The sequence below is a fragment of the Neolamprologus multifasciatus genome, chromosome 11 (genome assembly GCF_963576455.1).
Source record: "Neolamprologus multifasciatus chromosome 11, fNeoMul1.2, whole genome shotgun sequence".
Taxonomy (NCBI): Eukaryota; Metazoa; Chordata; class Actinopteri; order Cichliformes; family Cichlidae; genus Neolamprologus; species Neolamprologus multifasciatus.
In genome coordinates, this window is record NC_140449.1 from 9,979,871 (window position 1) to 9,995,131 (window position 15,261).

General features: G+C 39.6%; 1 protein-coding gene across 1 annotated transcript; it reads right to left on the reverse strand.

Annotated features, from left to right (window-relative positions):
* Positions 1-230: 230 nt before the first annotated feature.
* On the reverse strand, positions 231-9,072 carry irx4a (iroquois homeobox 4a). The gene is made up of 5 exons (XM_085178733.1): positions 7,870-9,072; positions 6,702-6,953; positions 5,670-5,776; positions 3,584-3,894; positions 231-2,751 (listed from the first exon to the last, which is right to left on the reverse strand). Exons 1-5 carry the CDS (start codon positions 7,912-7,914, stop codon positions 2,045-2,047), a joined length of 1,422 nt encoding a protein of 473 aa, XP_085034859.1. The 5' UTR covers positions 7,915-9,072; the 3' UTR covers positions 231-2,044.
* Between the last annotated feature and the right edge of the window lie 6,189 nt (positions 9,073-15,261).

The window sequence follows — 15,261 nt, forward strand, 5'->3', positions numbered from 1 at the left end:
TCAGAGCCGCTTAATGAAAAGTAACGCGTCGCTGATTACAGTTTTATTTGGTCTCTATGTAAAAAGCTCCTGTTAATTTACCATCCCGCTCCCTCTGTGCGTTCGTATTTGCCATGGCTGAATGATTTAGTTATAGGTGGCCCCTCTCTCTCACTCTCTTTTTCTCTGTCTCTCTCTCTTTGAGTGCACTGTGCGCACTGGTCTCTCTCCCAGGACACCCCCCCCTTCTCTCTCTCTCCCTCTCTTCTGTCTTACTTCATGTCTCTTTCTGTCAAATAAAAAGCCAGTTGGTTCAGAGGTCTAATAAAATCTGTCTTCATGGTAAATTAATTAAATGTCGGGGCTATCTGATCTTCGGGGATTTTAACTATGCGCTAATTTTCTATCAGAGGCCATGAAAATTTAAATGCACCATTTTGTATGTAGGTTAAACAGGTGTACGTCAAGTCAAATAGGAAAGCATTTTTTCTCCCCTCCCTCCCAAGTAAAAAATAAGCACCCTCACAACATGTATGCCTTTCCTTGATTTTTATTCTGAGGTTATGTCAACGTTGCTACTCGAAATGCTGCAGGCAAGGTTTTTTTTCGGCCCAAGAAAGAAAATAAATAAATAAAAAATACAAGCGTTATATAGAAAATTTCTTTTGTCCGCCGTTGCACTTTCTTTTAAAGGGGCGCGGGGAGGGCGGGGTGATCTCGATCGTTGGTGCTTTTCCCATTAAAATTCATCACCGAAGCCCCTCCACACCACCACCACACCCCACTCCCTCCTCACAGGACAGAGTCCCCGGAGAGCTCCTCTTTCGCCATTACTGTCAAGTACCCTTGACTCCTTTCTTTTTGCCCTTTTATCTACAACAACTAATTCGAGTTCCTTTGCCCTTTTCACTTCCAGACGACGTGAGTGCCTCTTTCGTAAAAGCCCTTTCACTTTTCAGCGGAGGAATCAGCATCGGCGCTGTTTTTCTGCCGGATCCCCCACCCCCGTCTCCAGGAAAATTGAGGGGTTAGTGTCAAAGCGAAAACTCCTCACTTCAAAATTATTTTACGGGGCCTCCGTTTTGAACCCATTAAAGGACGTATGGCGAATAACTTACCCTTCTGACAGCCGCATCATGGAAGATGTTGAAATATTTCGATAATATTATCAGAGAGCAGAGAGGGGAAATCAATAGCCCGACATGAGATATGACTGTGAACATCCCAATTACAGCCTGTTTAGAGGGAATTAATGAGGCAGATCTTAGATACTGATATTGTTCTGTCTTGTGGGGATGAGCTGCCTCATTTTCTTCCCGTCATTGCACAAGACTGAGTGTTTTCTGGGGGGAAAAAGAGGGTGTGAGATGTTAGATCGTGAGAGTATTTTATGGTTTAGGAGTGATGGGAGTGCTGTTTTAAACTGCAGGATGCTTTTTAAAATGTTTTCTCCCCTCAGCCTTGCAGCAGGCCCCATATTGCTGGGGAAGGGTGAAGTCATTGTTTTAGATAAAAGCAAACGCAAAAGTAGAGCAGAAGGGGGAACGGCCTGGTTCAGCACCATAGACAGCAACTCTCACCATTAACCCGACATCACAAGCGCTCTTCAGAAACCGACTGTTTTTATTTTTCAGTGAACAAAGTTGAAACGCTCTCATCCACTCCCAAGGAGAGCAGTGCATTAGTGAGACTTATTTTTCTTTTATTGGTGATACTCAGCTGCTGAGACCTAAATAATATTCAATTACATTAGCATGCGCATATATTAAAGAAAAAAATTAAAAGGAAAAAGCTTAGGCCTACATTTTTTTTGTTGTTGTTTTTTTTCCCAAGATGTAAACTTTGTTATACATTTTTGTGCGTGCGTTGAATCGAAATGTTTCCCTTCTGTAACTCGAGTGTAACAGTTTATGGCTACAACTGTTTTAATAAAGAATAAAACATAACAAGGGAATCATAGACACGCAATAGTTCTCTCTCTCTTTTCTTTTCTTTTTTCTTCCATCCAAGTTTTAGTCACAAAAAGTCTTCCACTCTCTTTGCAATAAAGGATCATTTGGTTTTGTTAGGAGCAGAAAAGTTTATTGATAGTTTTTGGAAAACTCATGGCACTGTCTTTGGAGGAGTTTTGATGCTGCTGCAAGGCCGACGTGCTTCTCTCAGCCTCCAGAATTGTGCCTTTGGTGTTCGTGGTCCAAGAGACGGTGGTGTTGGTCAGGGCTTGGCTCAAAGTGCTGTGCCTGAACAAGGGGTCGTGGAAAACCCCGTCCACCCAGTTTCTCAGGGTTGTGACCGGCGAGTCCTGCCTGTCCAGGCCGGTCACGGGTGAGGTAGCGGCGGGGGACGGGGTGAGGGAGGAGGGCGGGGGCTGGCACCTCAGCATACAGGATGGGTACTCAGTTTGGTTCAGAGACGTCGCGGTCTGCGCCAAAGACCAGATCCGAGGTTTGCCGTCTAATATCTGGTGCCCTTGCTGCTGATTATAGCACGCCTTTTCCTGCTGTCTGCTGTCCGACTGGAAGCCGTCGTTTTGATTCGTTTTGAGACAACTCTTGCTCAAGTCCTGCTCCTCTCCGAGAGAAACGGGGATGGAGAGTTTGAGAGACGCGTCCTTGAGGAGGTGTTCGCCTGGGCAGTCGGTTGTCGTTGTGGTCATGTGTGTGTTCATGTGATATCGGTGCTTCAGCTCACACTCAGAGCTTTCAGACTCCAGCGTGTCGAAATCGTCCAAGTCGCTCAACCGGAGGTCCTTGTCGGGCCGGCTTCTGGTCTCTGGAGAACAAGAAGAGAAAAGAAACGAGGGGCGTGTCAGTGTCACACAGCAGGACAGAAAATAGGCTTCCAATCAAAGGTGTAAATTAATCTTTCACACCTGCAAATTATAATGTTTGGGGAAAATAAAGGTTCCCTTAAGCTTAAAAAATAGAGTTTTAATTTCAATGTATTCAACTCTATCACAATTAACTGCTTAATCTGATATCAAAACTCTGAGTCTAAACTTATTTATATATCTGACTCTCTTTAACTCTGACTGAGGCCTGTCTCATGTTCCTCCATTAGTATGTTCTTAGTGTTGGCCCAGTCTGATGGCAGGCCTGTGCAGCATAGTTCAAAAATAATATTGCTGCTGACAGGTTTCACGTGCCATATAGTAAACGTGATTAAGCCTATAATGTGGCACAGATCATTGGTAAACCTTTCAGTCAAACAAACTATTTATTATCAGGATGTAGTGTCTATCTATAATTACAGTATAAAACCCTTCTATTAAAAATATATTTCTTTGTAAGAGATGTCAGAGTAAACTAAAATATGAGTGTGGTCAGGTTTTATTGGACTATCTGTACAGTCTGGTATGGAATTCAAAATGCTGCTGTATGCTACAATTTTTAATTTAAGGAAAAGTCTATTTATTAAGTGTCTGTCTATAGCTGTAAAGGAGCAAATTATTTATTTAGTCTTTATAAAAAAACTAAATAAAAAAACATCTTTGTCATCTTTGTTATTGTGAACTATATAAAAAGTCAAAAACTTCCCTTAGAAAGAGTTCAGCTTTGGAGTTTTACAGCTTTACTTTATCCTTGCAAAGCACTCTGACACTAACCATCGTCATTGTTCTCGCTTTTTATCTGCTCCTCTTGAGATCCATCCTCATCATCGTCATATCTTTTCTCCTCTGAGCCCTTGTTTCTCGGCGGCCATGTCATCTTGTTCTCCTTCTTGAGCCTCCTTCTAGCATTTGCGAACCAGGTGGAGACCTGCGTCAGGGTCATTTTAGTGATAATGGCCAGCATGATCTTCTCTCCTTTAGTCGGATATGGGTTCTTCCTGTGCTCCTGTAGCCAGGCCTTCAGCGTGCTGGTTGTCTCTCGTGTAGCATTCTTTCGTCTTGTTCCCCCATCCATGGAGCCATATCTGTTAATTAGAAGAAGGCAAGCAAAATACTAATTGGAGAGTAAATATAGTATGTAACGCTTGTTGCTTGACAATTTTTAAAGCACTGTCCTGGCAGTTTCTCTCCTTACAGCCATGACAGAGCTATCTGCTTCTTGGAATTTTTCTGAGCTGATGCGTATCATGTTTTATAAGCCTTGGAGTCACACTCCTGCCTTCGTCAGCGCAAATAAAATTTAAAACTGAATATCAGAAGCATGTTTCACTTAAGAGATATAATTCCAAAGCTGTAGCGAAGGGCATGCAAGCAGAAGATCATTACCCTGTCAAAGGTCACATACTGTACACGCTAATATTTCTTAAAAAGCTGCAAAGTTGTGTGAAGTCCACAGAAAATGCTTTATAAGACTGAAGGCATCAAAAGCAACAGAGATTGACAACGTCCCTAAAACCCCCTCAGATAATGTAAAGCTCTCACAAAGTTAATATGCTATTACTGTCATTTAGAAAAAATATAAGCTGTCCCCTTATTAGTAAAGATGAAGAGTGTAAATTATGGTAAGCATTCTTTTTTTCTGGTCATTTTTGTTGTGCCACCTATTAAAACCATTCTTAGCGCAGGCTACAGCTCTTTCCCTACCCTCACCTCTCCCACAAATATCAACCATAAGCCTACATTTAAAATGCATGCTGTTGATTTTCAGTCCGCAGTGAGCTGTAAAAGTCCTCTTGGGAGGCTTTTATGAGGCCTTTATTGCTCCGTATAGCTTAGAGCAGGTCATGCACTGAAAAGGGAATCAAAAGGAGACAAGTGCTGCACCTTTCCTTAGCCTGTGTTGTTCTCAGATAAAATAGACTGTAAAATTGCTTTATTGAGTGTAATGATGAGCCCTCAGGTAAAAGATGAGTGCAGACAGTATGGTGCCGCTGTTGGCCTGCTTGCTCATCTGGGTGACACAGGTTATTTAGCTTTTTGCAGTGTGTGCACTTTCGAGCATTCCTGATGACATCGTTTGCCCTTTATGCGGTATTAAAAATGATTGGTAAAAGCACTTGTCGCTTAGGTTTTGGGCTACATGTTGAAAAGCTCAAAGTCTGCATGAGACATCTAGTACCACCAATACAATATCGAGTGTGATCAACGAATGTGCAATAATAATAAAAGCAAGCATGTGGTGTCACAATGCAGTTCTGATACCGCTGCTAGGTTCTGTTCTAAGGTAAATGCACAGTCACGTATGAATCACGTTCACACGCTACCTTTTCACCACATCACAGACTTATTGCGGATGTCAGCTGATTATTGGGAAGACCTTTCAATATGGCAGGCATGCTCTTCACAACAGTGTACAGGCCTTATGTTTTGATGAAAGGGGCATGGGTCCTCTGAGGCAATTCACCCCATCAGAAAAGAAATGTGTCATGAGATGAAGGTGATCACCCAGTGTTGCTTGACGTGATGAGAATGGCCTTGACCCCTCGGGAATGATTGATTTAATGCCAGGAAACTGACCCTAAACTACAGCTCAATATTTACCTCTCGCTTTCATTTTAGTTACATCTTGTGTTTGTTGCTTAAGAAAGCTGGGATAAGTTTCCACTTTTTTGGGATAGCAAACTTAAAGCGCATAGTTCAAAATTATTTCTGATGCAACTAACTTTCCTCTGTTTTTCTGCCTGTACCACATTTTACTCAAGCAGGATATTGAGTCTACCTCAAATGGTCTGTTGTTTGAACTGATAATGAGCTTTTTTAACATGTCAAAAAAGAAAAATCAGCTGTCACAGAAACCTACCTGTCATACTGATACTGCCCCAAGGTAGGATCATAGGGGTAGTAAGCTGTGGCCTGGGTTATTCCCGCATGCGCAGAAGCTGTGGCATCTTTAGTATCAAATGTACCCTGCAATCATACAGCAAGACACGTTTTTAGAAGAGTGACACACAAAAAGGGGAAGGTATTGCAGCATTTTAAACAATCAACTTGACATTAAGAGATGCGCATTGGTTGTACTTTTAGGTTGCCATCAGCAAGGATAATGATTCCCAAAGAAATCCAAACTATCACAAAAACAAAAGCCCAATAATACAATACAACAATAATGTTCTGCTAAAAGTGAAGAAAAAGTCCATCTCATATTTTGTTCTGTTGTTTTATTTTGTTCATGTTTTATTTCATAAATATGATTGTATACCAACTGCAGGGACAAAACTTTTTTTAAGGACTGAAAAGTTGGAACTCTGATTATTTTTAAAAACAAATCAGACAAAATAAATAATTAGAATTCACAGTTGTAGGTAAAAATAATCTCTAAGATTCCAACCACCCCTTTACTGCCAACAGTGATTCCACTACATGGAATTTTATATGAAACCAAAATGAAACAAGCAATACTATACTTTATATGAGCATGTCTTTTATGTTGTTATGTTTTAGAAGGAAGGCATGCTCAATTAAAATACAAAAAATAAATTAAATAAACTCTGAGAAGTTATTTGCACTCATGTTCTGACAATTTTATCAGGCTGAGTCTTCAAATTCACTTTTGCAGAGATGAAACTGACTGAAAACGACGGAAATCACATACGTTTAAAATTAACCTGCCTCAAAACAAGCTGATACGAAGTGCGTTATTCTTTGGAGTGAATTTTTAATTTCCTTGAAACGGTTGTCGTGAATATAAGAATGCATCTTCTGCATTTAAAGGCTAATGTTTTGCTACGTAGAACATTAAAAATGAGAGGGAGAAGAGAGGTGTGCCTGCTTCAGCTTCTGAACCTTGCAGGTCCATAAATCAATGCCAAGAGGGATCAGATGAAGGGCTTACCAGTGAGTAGAAAGCGGATGCGTCCGTGCCATATGTAACGTAATTCCCATAGCCTTGACCGCTGGTGTAAGGGCTCCCGTACACTCCCAGCGCAGCGGCTGAGCTCAGCTCGTGTCTCGCCGTGGCCAGCAGCCGGCTCTCATACACGGGACAGTAGACAGGTGTCTGTCCGGAAGCCGCTACTCCGGAGTCGGCTATGGATCTGCCGGTGGACTCGCAGCAAGTGGTCAGAGAGTTAGTTGTCATCAGGAACTGGGTGGAGATCAAGAGAAAATTCATCGGTGTTTTTTCTTTCTTTCTTTCTTTTTTAAATAGAACATAGGCTGCTTAATTTAATGTTGCACTAAAACAGAATGACAGGTGGCGAAGTTAGTTTAAAACTTGTATTTTCTTTTTAAACTGAAAATTGTCTCGATGAAATAAGTTCTACACGTTTCACTTTCACAGATCGCGAAATTAAACTTGGTTATAAAAAAAGTTCGTTTTTAAAATTATACACTTTACTTCTTTTGAAATGATCTACATTGTCTGCCCCTTTTTCGTGGATTGCCCATTTAAAAATGGCAGATCTATTGGCGACTAAAATAGATCAGAGCAGATCAGATCTAAAGTCGAACGACACAAGTCTGTTCGCGTGATAATATGCGCGTAAAACTGTCCAAAATGTGCCGTCTAACAGGCTTGATTCAAAATCAAAATCCATGCCTTGCAAACAGATACATGCTTTTCCCAGAGATTGCTCGGTAATATCCAAAGTAAAGCCCAAACGATTTTTCATGGCTCACAGCCAAAATAAAACAGCTGCTGTGTTATAGCGCAAAACACACATGGCGTGTGCCGAACAAGTTGCCATGTGTGTTCCAGAGCAGATAAACATATGGTTAACATTACACAGCGGCTATTATCGTACAGAAATCAGCGAACAGGAGGTCGGGGGTCTCGATGGTTTCTGGATACCTTCTTTTCACCCCCTTTCTTTCTCGCTTTAGCTACACAGGTACCACTGGCTGCAATGCAATACCTTTCCGATGCCCGAAAAGACATTAAAAGTCTCCCGGAATCTTGGCTAAAGTGCGTAAAGGGATGAAGCTTAAATCGATGAGACAATCACCCGTTGCGACATGAATACCACAACATCCTATAAACAAACGTAGTTACACGAACTTACTTGTGGAGCAGACGAATAGGGATATCCAAATTGTGGATATGACATGGTAGAGAAGTCCCCCAATATCCAGAAATAAAGCGAGACTGAAGGTCTCCACTCTAACGCAGGCTGCGGCTCTGTTTGACTGTACCAATTGATTGGTAAGCACAGGCTCCTAGGATGCTTATAGGGCGAAGCAGAGTAGCATGTTTAATTTGTAAAAAGCCCCCACTCAAACGACTTTAAACTGCATTAACTAAACCACCTAATCAAACCTCTCCTTTTCCTTTTTTAAAACTCCACTAACAATAAATAAACGCATTAGGGAAACACGAGCTTCTTTGCCAAGAATAATCACTTTGTTGTCAGATACATATTTTTGCCTATAAAAAGTAGTATAAAAGACGTCAGCAGCAGAGGCAGGTTGTTTTAAACGCCGGTGACTGTGACGTCAGAAGTTTCCCACTCTAAAAATGACCAGACTGTAACTTTAATATGCATTTTCTTTCTCAGGATGACGAGAAAAAAACTGAAAGCACGATATAAAGAGGAAAGGTTTAATAGAGTAAAAGGCACGGAGCACCTTTATGAACAGGAATATGTCCTGGATATTAATTTGCACGAGCAATCAATCAATTAGGCCAATCAATGGCTTAAATATGCACACGTCTGTATCCGCTTAAATGAATTAGGCCTAATGAAGCACATTCCTATCATTCCTCCGAACAACTTCTAATCACAGTGGGAGCTAATTGGTTTCAAATTAATTTGTGAAGAATATTTTCATACTAAAGATAGCAGTCAAAGATGAAACTAATTAATTAACAAAGTAAATGTATTTTATAATACTAACATTCGGTGCAATATCTATCTATCTATCTATCTATCTATCTATCTATCTATCTATCTATCTATCTATCTATCTATCTATCTATCTATCTATCTATCACTTGTGTATTTGTTAGGAAGACTCATCAAACTGCTGTAAAAACCCCCAAAACTGGCTCGCCACCGTGCCGGTGCGCGTTGCCCTGCTTGGAGAATCCCGGGTTGAGACATGTGGATAGCCCCAGGGGTCACTCCTCAAATTAATGATGATGTACTCCTCCTCCTTCTCCTCCCTCCCTCCTCCTTCCTCTCTCCTCTCCAGCTGGATCTCTGCCTGCCGGTGACAGGTCGATTGAGAGTGATTGATGACTATCTAGGGGACCCGGGCCAACATAATAATATGATTCCGGCACCTTGCAATAATTGCTTGCTTTCATTTACAGATGAAAGAAGTAATAAAGAGCTCTGAGGACGAAGACGTTTGTGCTTCGGTTAAGTAACTTTTGCCTCGTGTCGCTCTTTTTTTTTGTTTTTAAATAATTTTTGTGAAGAAGTTGGGGTTTCTGTGGGAGGGTGGGCTTTATAAGATGTCTGTTCTCTCATTCATTTTGACAAATTGAATTATAGGGGGTTAGTACCTCCAAGCAAATGGCCGCATTAACACAGTGAACGGGGGGGTCAAAAGGGATCAGCCAGCCCTTTTTAATTTGCATTAACTCTAACGCCACCTCAACATTAACAACCCGTCTGAACCGCTCAAGCATACACTCACTCACAGCTCTCTCACACACGAACACACACGGAGGGCCTACTGCTCCGTTTTGTCTTATAAATTTAGACTTTTTTCCTTTATTGGAGTTTATGTGCGACGTAGTGCATAAAGGCAGGGCGGGACCCAATTTATCTTCAACATCACACATGGGACGAAACGAAAGAGAAAGTGATGACACGTTCATTTTGGATTGGGGTAAACACAAATACACACGCGCACGCATTATAGATTAACCTGGGCGTCCAGCTTTGTCTGTTTCTATTTGCATACACCTCTACACATGTTGGTGTACAGAGGTAAGGAGAGGGTGAAAAAAATCTTAGAGACACATCTACTGAACTATAGGCTACGGCTCACACCTCCTCCCCCTCCCCCTGGGTGTATACCTTTTCATTATCCACTGCGTTACCCAGTTTTATCAGGCGCCCGTGATAAAATATTTAGGCGCATTAGTGTATGCCTTTTAGACGGAAAATGAAGGAGGTTCATGCTTGTTTACCGTTTAAAGATTAAAAGAGGAGATTCTTTTTCCCCTTCCTTCCAGATGTGAGGAAGTAGAGATGCTCTGTGGTTAAAGTGGCGCAAGCAGGGGGAAGATGCTGTTCCATTTTAGGGCAAAGGAGTAATGCTTATGGTCTGGTTGCACTTGTGTGGTTCCTTCCTTTTTTACTGAGGATAAACACGATAATCAGAAAAAAATATATCAGTTACTAATGATCTAGATTAATGAGCCACTTGAAGGTGGCTTTACTGTACAGATTAGGATAGATAGCTGTGTTCAGTAGAGACCTGGTGTAGGAGCATCCATCATGTTCACAGAGCAACATAAATCAACCCCTTCACTCAAATTAGACTATACATCACTATATTGCAAATTACTCTGCATAGGAATACCCACAGAGAGCTTGAAATTGTGTTCATCCACATCAGATCAGTCCAAATTACTGCAATTTGAATAATCTTTAGTTGCACTTTGAATCGAGCCTGATAACTTGCATTGACTTTCCAACGGAACTCATAATACAAAGTGTCAGTTTCCTGATAATCTGCTGTTGATTAATGAGCCAGGAGGAGGAGGAGAGTGCGCAGGAGATATATGTGTGGGACTGTTTACGTGTGGAAGAAATACACACAGGAAAGTGGAGTGGGAGCTGAGTTTACCTAGCGAACTATGTTGTGGGTTTGTTAAAGCCATCTGTCAGTCTTCTGGTTTGAGATCATATAAGGAAATTAAAAAAAAAGGAAAGTAGTTTGTCCATATTTAAATCTACATGGTCTGGATCTGTAAGAGCTGGGGAAAAAACCCTGCACAATGTAATTTACTTGTAATTCATTTTTTCATGTTGATTTTTTTCAGATAAGATTTTTTTTTTTAACTTTGTGTGAACAGTTTATACTCCCAGACTGAAGCAGCAGAGGCAAAATGTGTGCGTTCTGCTCACAATATGAGAGCTGACTTAGAACTGAGACGGGAAACTTGTCTGAATCAAGTGTGGTTCAGTGATAGTTCTGATGTTAACCTCTGCCATGTTCAAACTCCCAGACGTGGGTTAAGATCAGGTGAACAAACTCAGTGGATCGTCTTTATGTCTCTTCTCTTCTCTTCTGGAGCTATGAATGAAAAGGGAATGTTATCCATAATGCCATGTTATTTCTTTTAAAGGTATTGGTCTTTTTTGTTGCAGTATAGAGTGCATTTTGTCACATTCTGTTTCACCTTATGTGGACAATGCTCCAGTGCTCTGATGTCTTCTGGTCGACTGTCTCAATAACTGTTTTTTCAGTCAGCAGTGTAGAAAACCAACAGTGACCTCAATAGTTGAAGACAGCTGCACAGACAAACTCTCTCTATGACATGAAGCCCCGAGCAGCTCCCAGGCTTTCCAATAGTGTCCATGTTTCTCCTTCTGTAGTCGTGGAAATATGTCTAAGCATTCTTACACACTAGCAATCAAACAGAATGCTTATCCAGCACAACATCAGTCTAGCTACTGTCTAGTGTTGGTGTCCCACTGGAACATTGATCTCTAGTGATCTTCTCAAAGTATAGCTTATTTCTCTTTTAAAGTAAATTAACTGTTTTTCCTCAGTTATCATTGGGTTCTAAAGCCTAAGTTTATTTATTTTTTATATAAGTGGAGCAGAAAGCTTGGCTTCTTCAAGAACTTGGTGTAAAAAATAGGAATTCTTTGTTGTTGCTAGCAATGTCTTGGTGGTTTGTACACTGTGACTTGTGACACTGTGTGTCTTTTCAAACTGGAGTGGTTTTTGAAGTTGATTCCTTCAAAGTACTGTTTTTCCAGTTAATTCTAAAAATATCAGTCAACTAGTAATGGATACCTGTAATGGGGAAAGTCTATAAGAGACACAATAGAGAATAAGCTGATAAACAGCTATTTTTATAAAGATTTCCTTTCTTTCTTTCTTTCTTTTGTGATTTCCTACTTTATTATTTTTGTTCATAAGAAACAAAATACTAAACATTTTCTTTTACTGCAGACATTTTTGCTTGTCAGAGGGGAAAGGTAATGAGGGCTCAGTTCCATTAAGTGTCCCATAAGTGGAATTCTTTGTGTTTTCCCTACTTTGATAAGTCAAAATGTTTGCTGTGAAAAAAAAAGTCTCCAGATGTTTACTTAATGAATTATAGTATAAAGAAAAGTGTAGCATGCTTTTCATTAATTAAAATGTTTTGACCAGATTTCATTAAAAATATGAGACGATGCTGCCTTATGCCTGGACTGTACAAGCTGTTAATTAAAGCAATCCTTTGTCCCCGTTTTTTGGGGTATTTACAGCTGGCTACAATGTTAGACAAAAGGCAATATTTGTGAGATGTAATTTATGGGCTGTAATCAAAAGCATTACAAAGCTGAAAGAACAGATTGTGAACTGTAATTTCTGTTAATGTTGCACAACTCCATGAAGCAACACTTTAGTCACTCAGGATGTGGTGGGAAAGATTTGATGCTATTTACTGCATTACGCATATTATGAAGATGGACTCTGATAAATTATGCAAATTATGCAGAATTAGCACCTTGTATCCAAGCAGGGTGCAAAGCAATGATGGTAAAATCCAGTGAAATGGAGCTTCCACTTTATAAAAGTAACATGATAATATGCTTGAGATGAGTGTACCCGACCCTCTATTTCTCAGTCTTCCTCTAGCTCCCATCTCTCCGGGTGTTAGTCTTCTTCAGCCTCTCTAAGAGGTTTAACATGTCAAAGTTCTCTCAGGTCATTCATAATTGATCACCACTACGGCAGCATCTTCGCTGCACTTAGTTAACTAGCTATCTGCAGGTGTTCCCTTAGCAACTGGCCGGGCACTGAAACATGGAAGTACTATATGTAGACTCCCAGGTCCCCAAAATGAGAACCCAATGTGTCTTGTAAATCCTGGTGTTGGTCCTATGTTCACAGGTTGTGTTCTTGGACAGACTTTGTATGTATGACCATTACTTAGACAAGGATATGAGGGAACACAATCAAATCTCCTGTAAAACAGGCAGCTGTTTTGTTATCCCTGTACTGGAACCCCCCCCACACACACACACACAAAAAGACAAAAGTGTTTGAGATCATTTCTACAACATCTGACCTCATTCTATGTTTATACTTATTTAATTATTCTTTATTTCATTACTAGTCATTTACTCTACCACTTAAGTGATAAGATCTTGTCATAATTATTTGACCGCTTCTAGTTTGAAAACATTTATTGTGCTTAAGTGGCTACTCAGTGGAGGTAACTGCTACAGTAATCTTGATATAACATGATACAATCTAGTGGAAAACTGCAGGGATAAAAGGTTAATGTACCTTGAACTTGCAGTTCCATGAACGGACAATAGAGGCTGTCTCCCCAAGACCATCTCGGTGTCTATACAATTCAATTCAATTTTATTTATATAGCGCCATCTCACAAGAACAGTCACCTCAAGACGCTTTCTATTGGATGGTAGAACCTATAATAATAAATACAGAGAAAAACCCAACAATCATATGAGCAAGCGCTTTGGCAAAAGTGGGAAGGAAGAACTCCCTTTTAACTGTACGAAACCTCCAGCACAACCAGGCTCAGGGAAGAGTGGCCATCTGCTGAGACTGGTTGGGGTGAATGGAGGAAGAGAATACAGTAAGTAATTTTCTTTTATTAAACTTGTAAATTTAAATTAGATGAAAACTTTAGGCACTTTCAATGCCCTAATAACTGACTACAGCTAATTTTGAGTTACTTAACTTTATCAATGGATGATGCGTAGCACACTGGTGTCTTTTGAATTATTTTTAATGCAAATATTTGAAAAGAAAATGTTTAAACAAAACAATGTGGCTTCTTGTTCCATTTACTCACAAAATGACCAAGGACTCAATTTTTAGTGAAATTCTATTTCATTTGCTGTGGTAGTTATCAGATTTTTGGGTCCATGTAACGTATACGGTACTTATACGAATTTAGCTATTCTTATTCAATTACTGATATCACTTATCGATTTGATTCCCTATCAGTTCTCTTATCGATTCTCATTGAGTTTTCATCAGCTCTGCTTTAAGAGTGACAACCATTGCATTACATGCTGTGTGGTCAAATGTTTGTGCATAGTGGAGGTATTTCCCTCTTTTTTGTGATTAGTGATGAGGTCATTGAACAGAAAGCAATTATTACACATATTATGTGGAACACTTTTCTTAAACGTAATGCAGTATGATACTTAATTAATCAATTGATTAAAGTAATGTTGGTATTCATGCTGTAGACTGCACCACTATTTTCCTGCTCAGACACAACTGTAGGAGTGCAATAAGCAGGGTTGATACCGAAGCAGACTAACAATTCCAAGGAATTGGACTAATTGATTCCCATCCCAAGTATATAGTTTATGGATGCTGCTTAATTATTAAGCTCGCTAGTGTTAGCTCTAACTTAGCACAGAAACCACACCTTCAAATATGGTTACTTCTGATTCTATAAAAAAAAGAAAAAAAGAAGGTCGCATAAATCTCTTTATTGAACACATGTAATTCCCCATTTTTGTAAGTTAAATCTACTCTCATATTTTATTTTCTGTAGCAAATAAAAATGCATTACGGTGTGCAGTATAGGAGCAACAAACACAATTTACTTTACCCTGAGACCAAATCCACCAAAACAAAAGTTTGTAGTTTATTGTAACATTTTAATTTTGGGGAGTCTTTGGATGCTTGTTATATAAGCATATGGTTTTGACTTTAACTATATTACCTTTAAAAATTAATCTATTTGGTAGTGCAAATCTATGTGTACCAGATACACTATCTACATTTACTGTTCAGTGAAAAACTATTTGCTCCCCTCTTGATATCTTAGGTTTTTGCATTTTTTTCATGCTTACATGTTTTAAATCATCAAACAAATTTTAATATTAGACCGTGAAAACTCGAGTAAATACGGAATGTAGTTTTTAAATGATGACTTCATTTATTAAGGAAAAAAAGATATCCAAACTTGCCCTGTGTGAAAAAAATGTCCCCCCTAAACCTAATAACTGGTTGCGCCACCTTTGGCAGGAAAACTGCAATCCAGTGTTTGCAATAAGTGGCAATAAGTATTTCATATCAATATAGAAGAACTTTGGCGCACTGTTCTTTATAGAATTGTTTTAATTGAGCCACTTTGGAGGGTTTTCCAGCATGAACATTCTGTTTAAGGTTGTTATTATTATTATTATTTATTTGTTATTATTATTATTTTTTAGAGAGATTCAGAGGTGGGCTAGCTGGTGTTTTTTTCACATCATTTACCTGCTGCATGATCCAAGTGCTTTTGA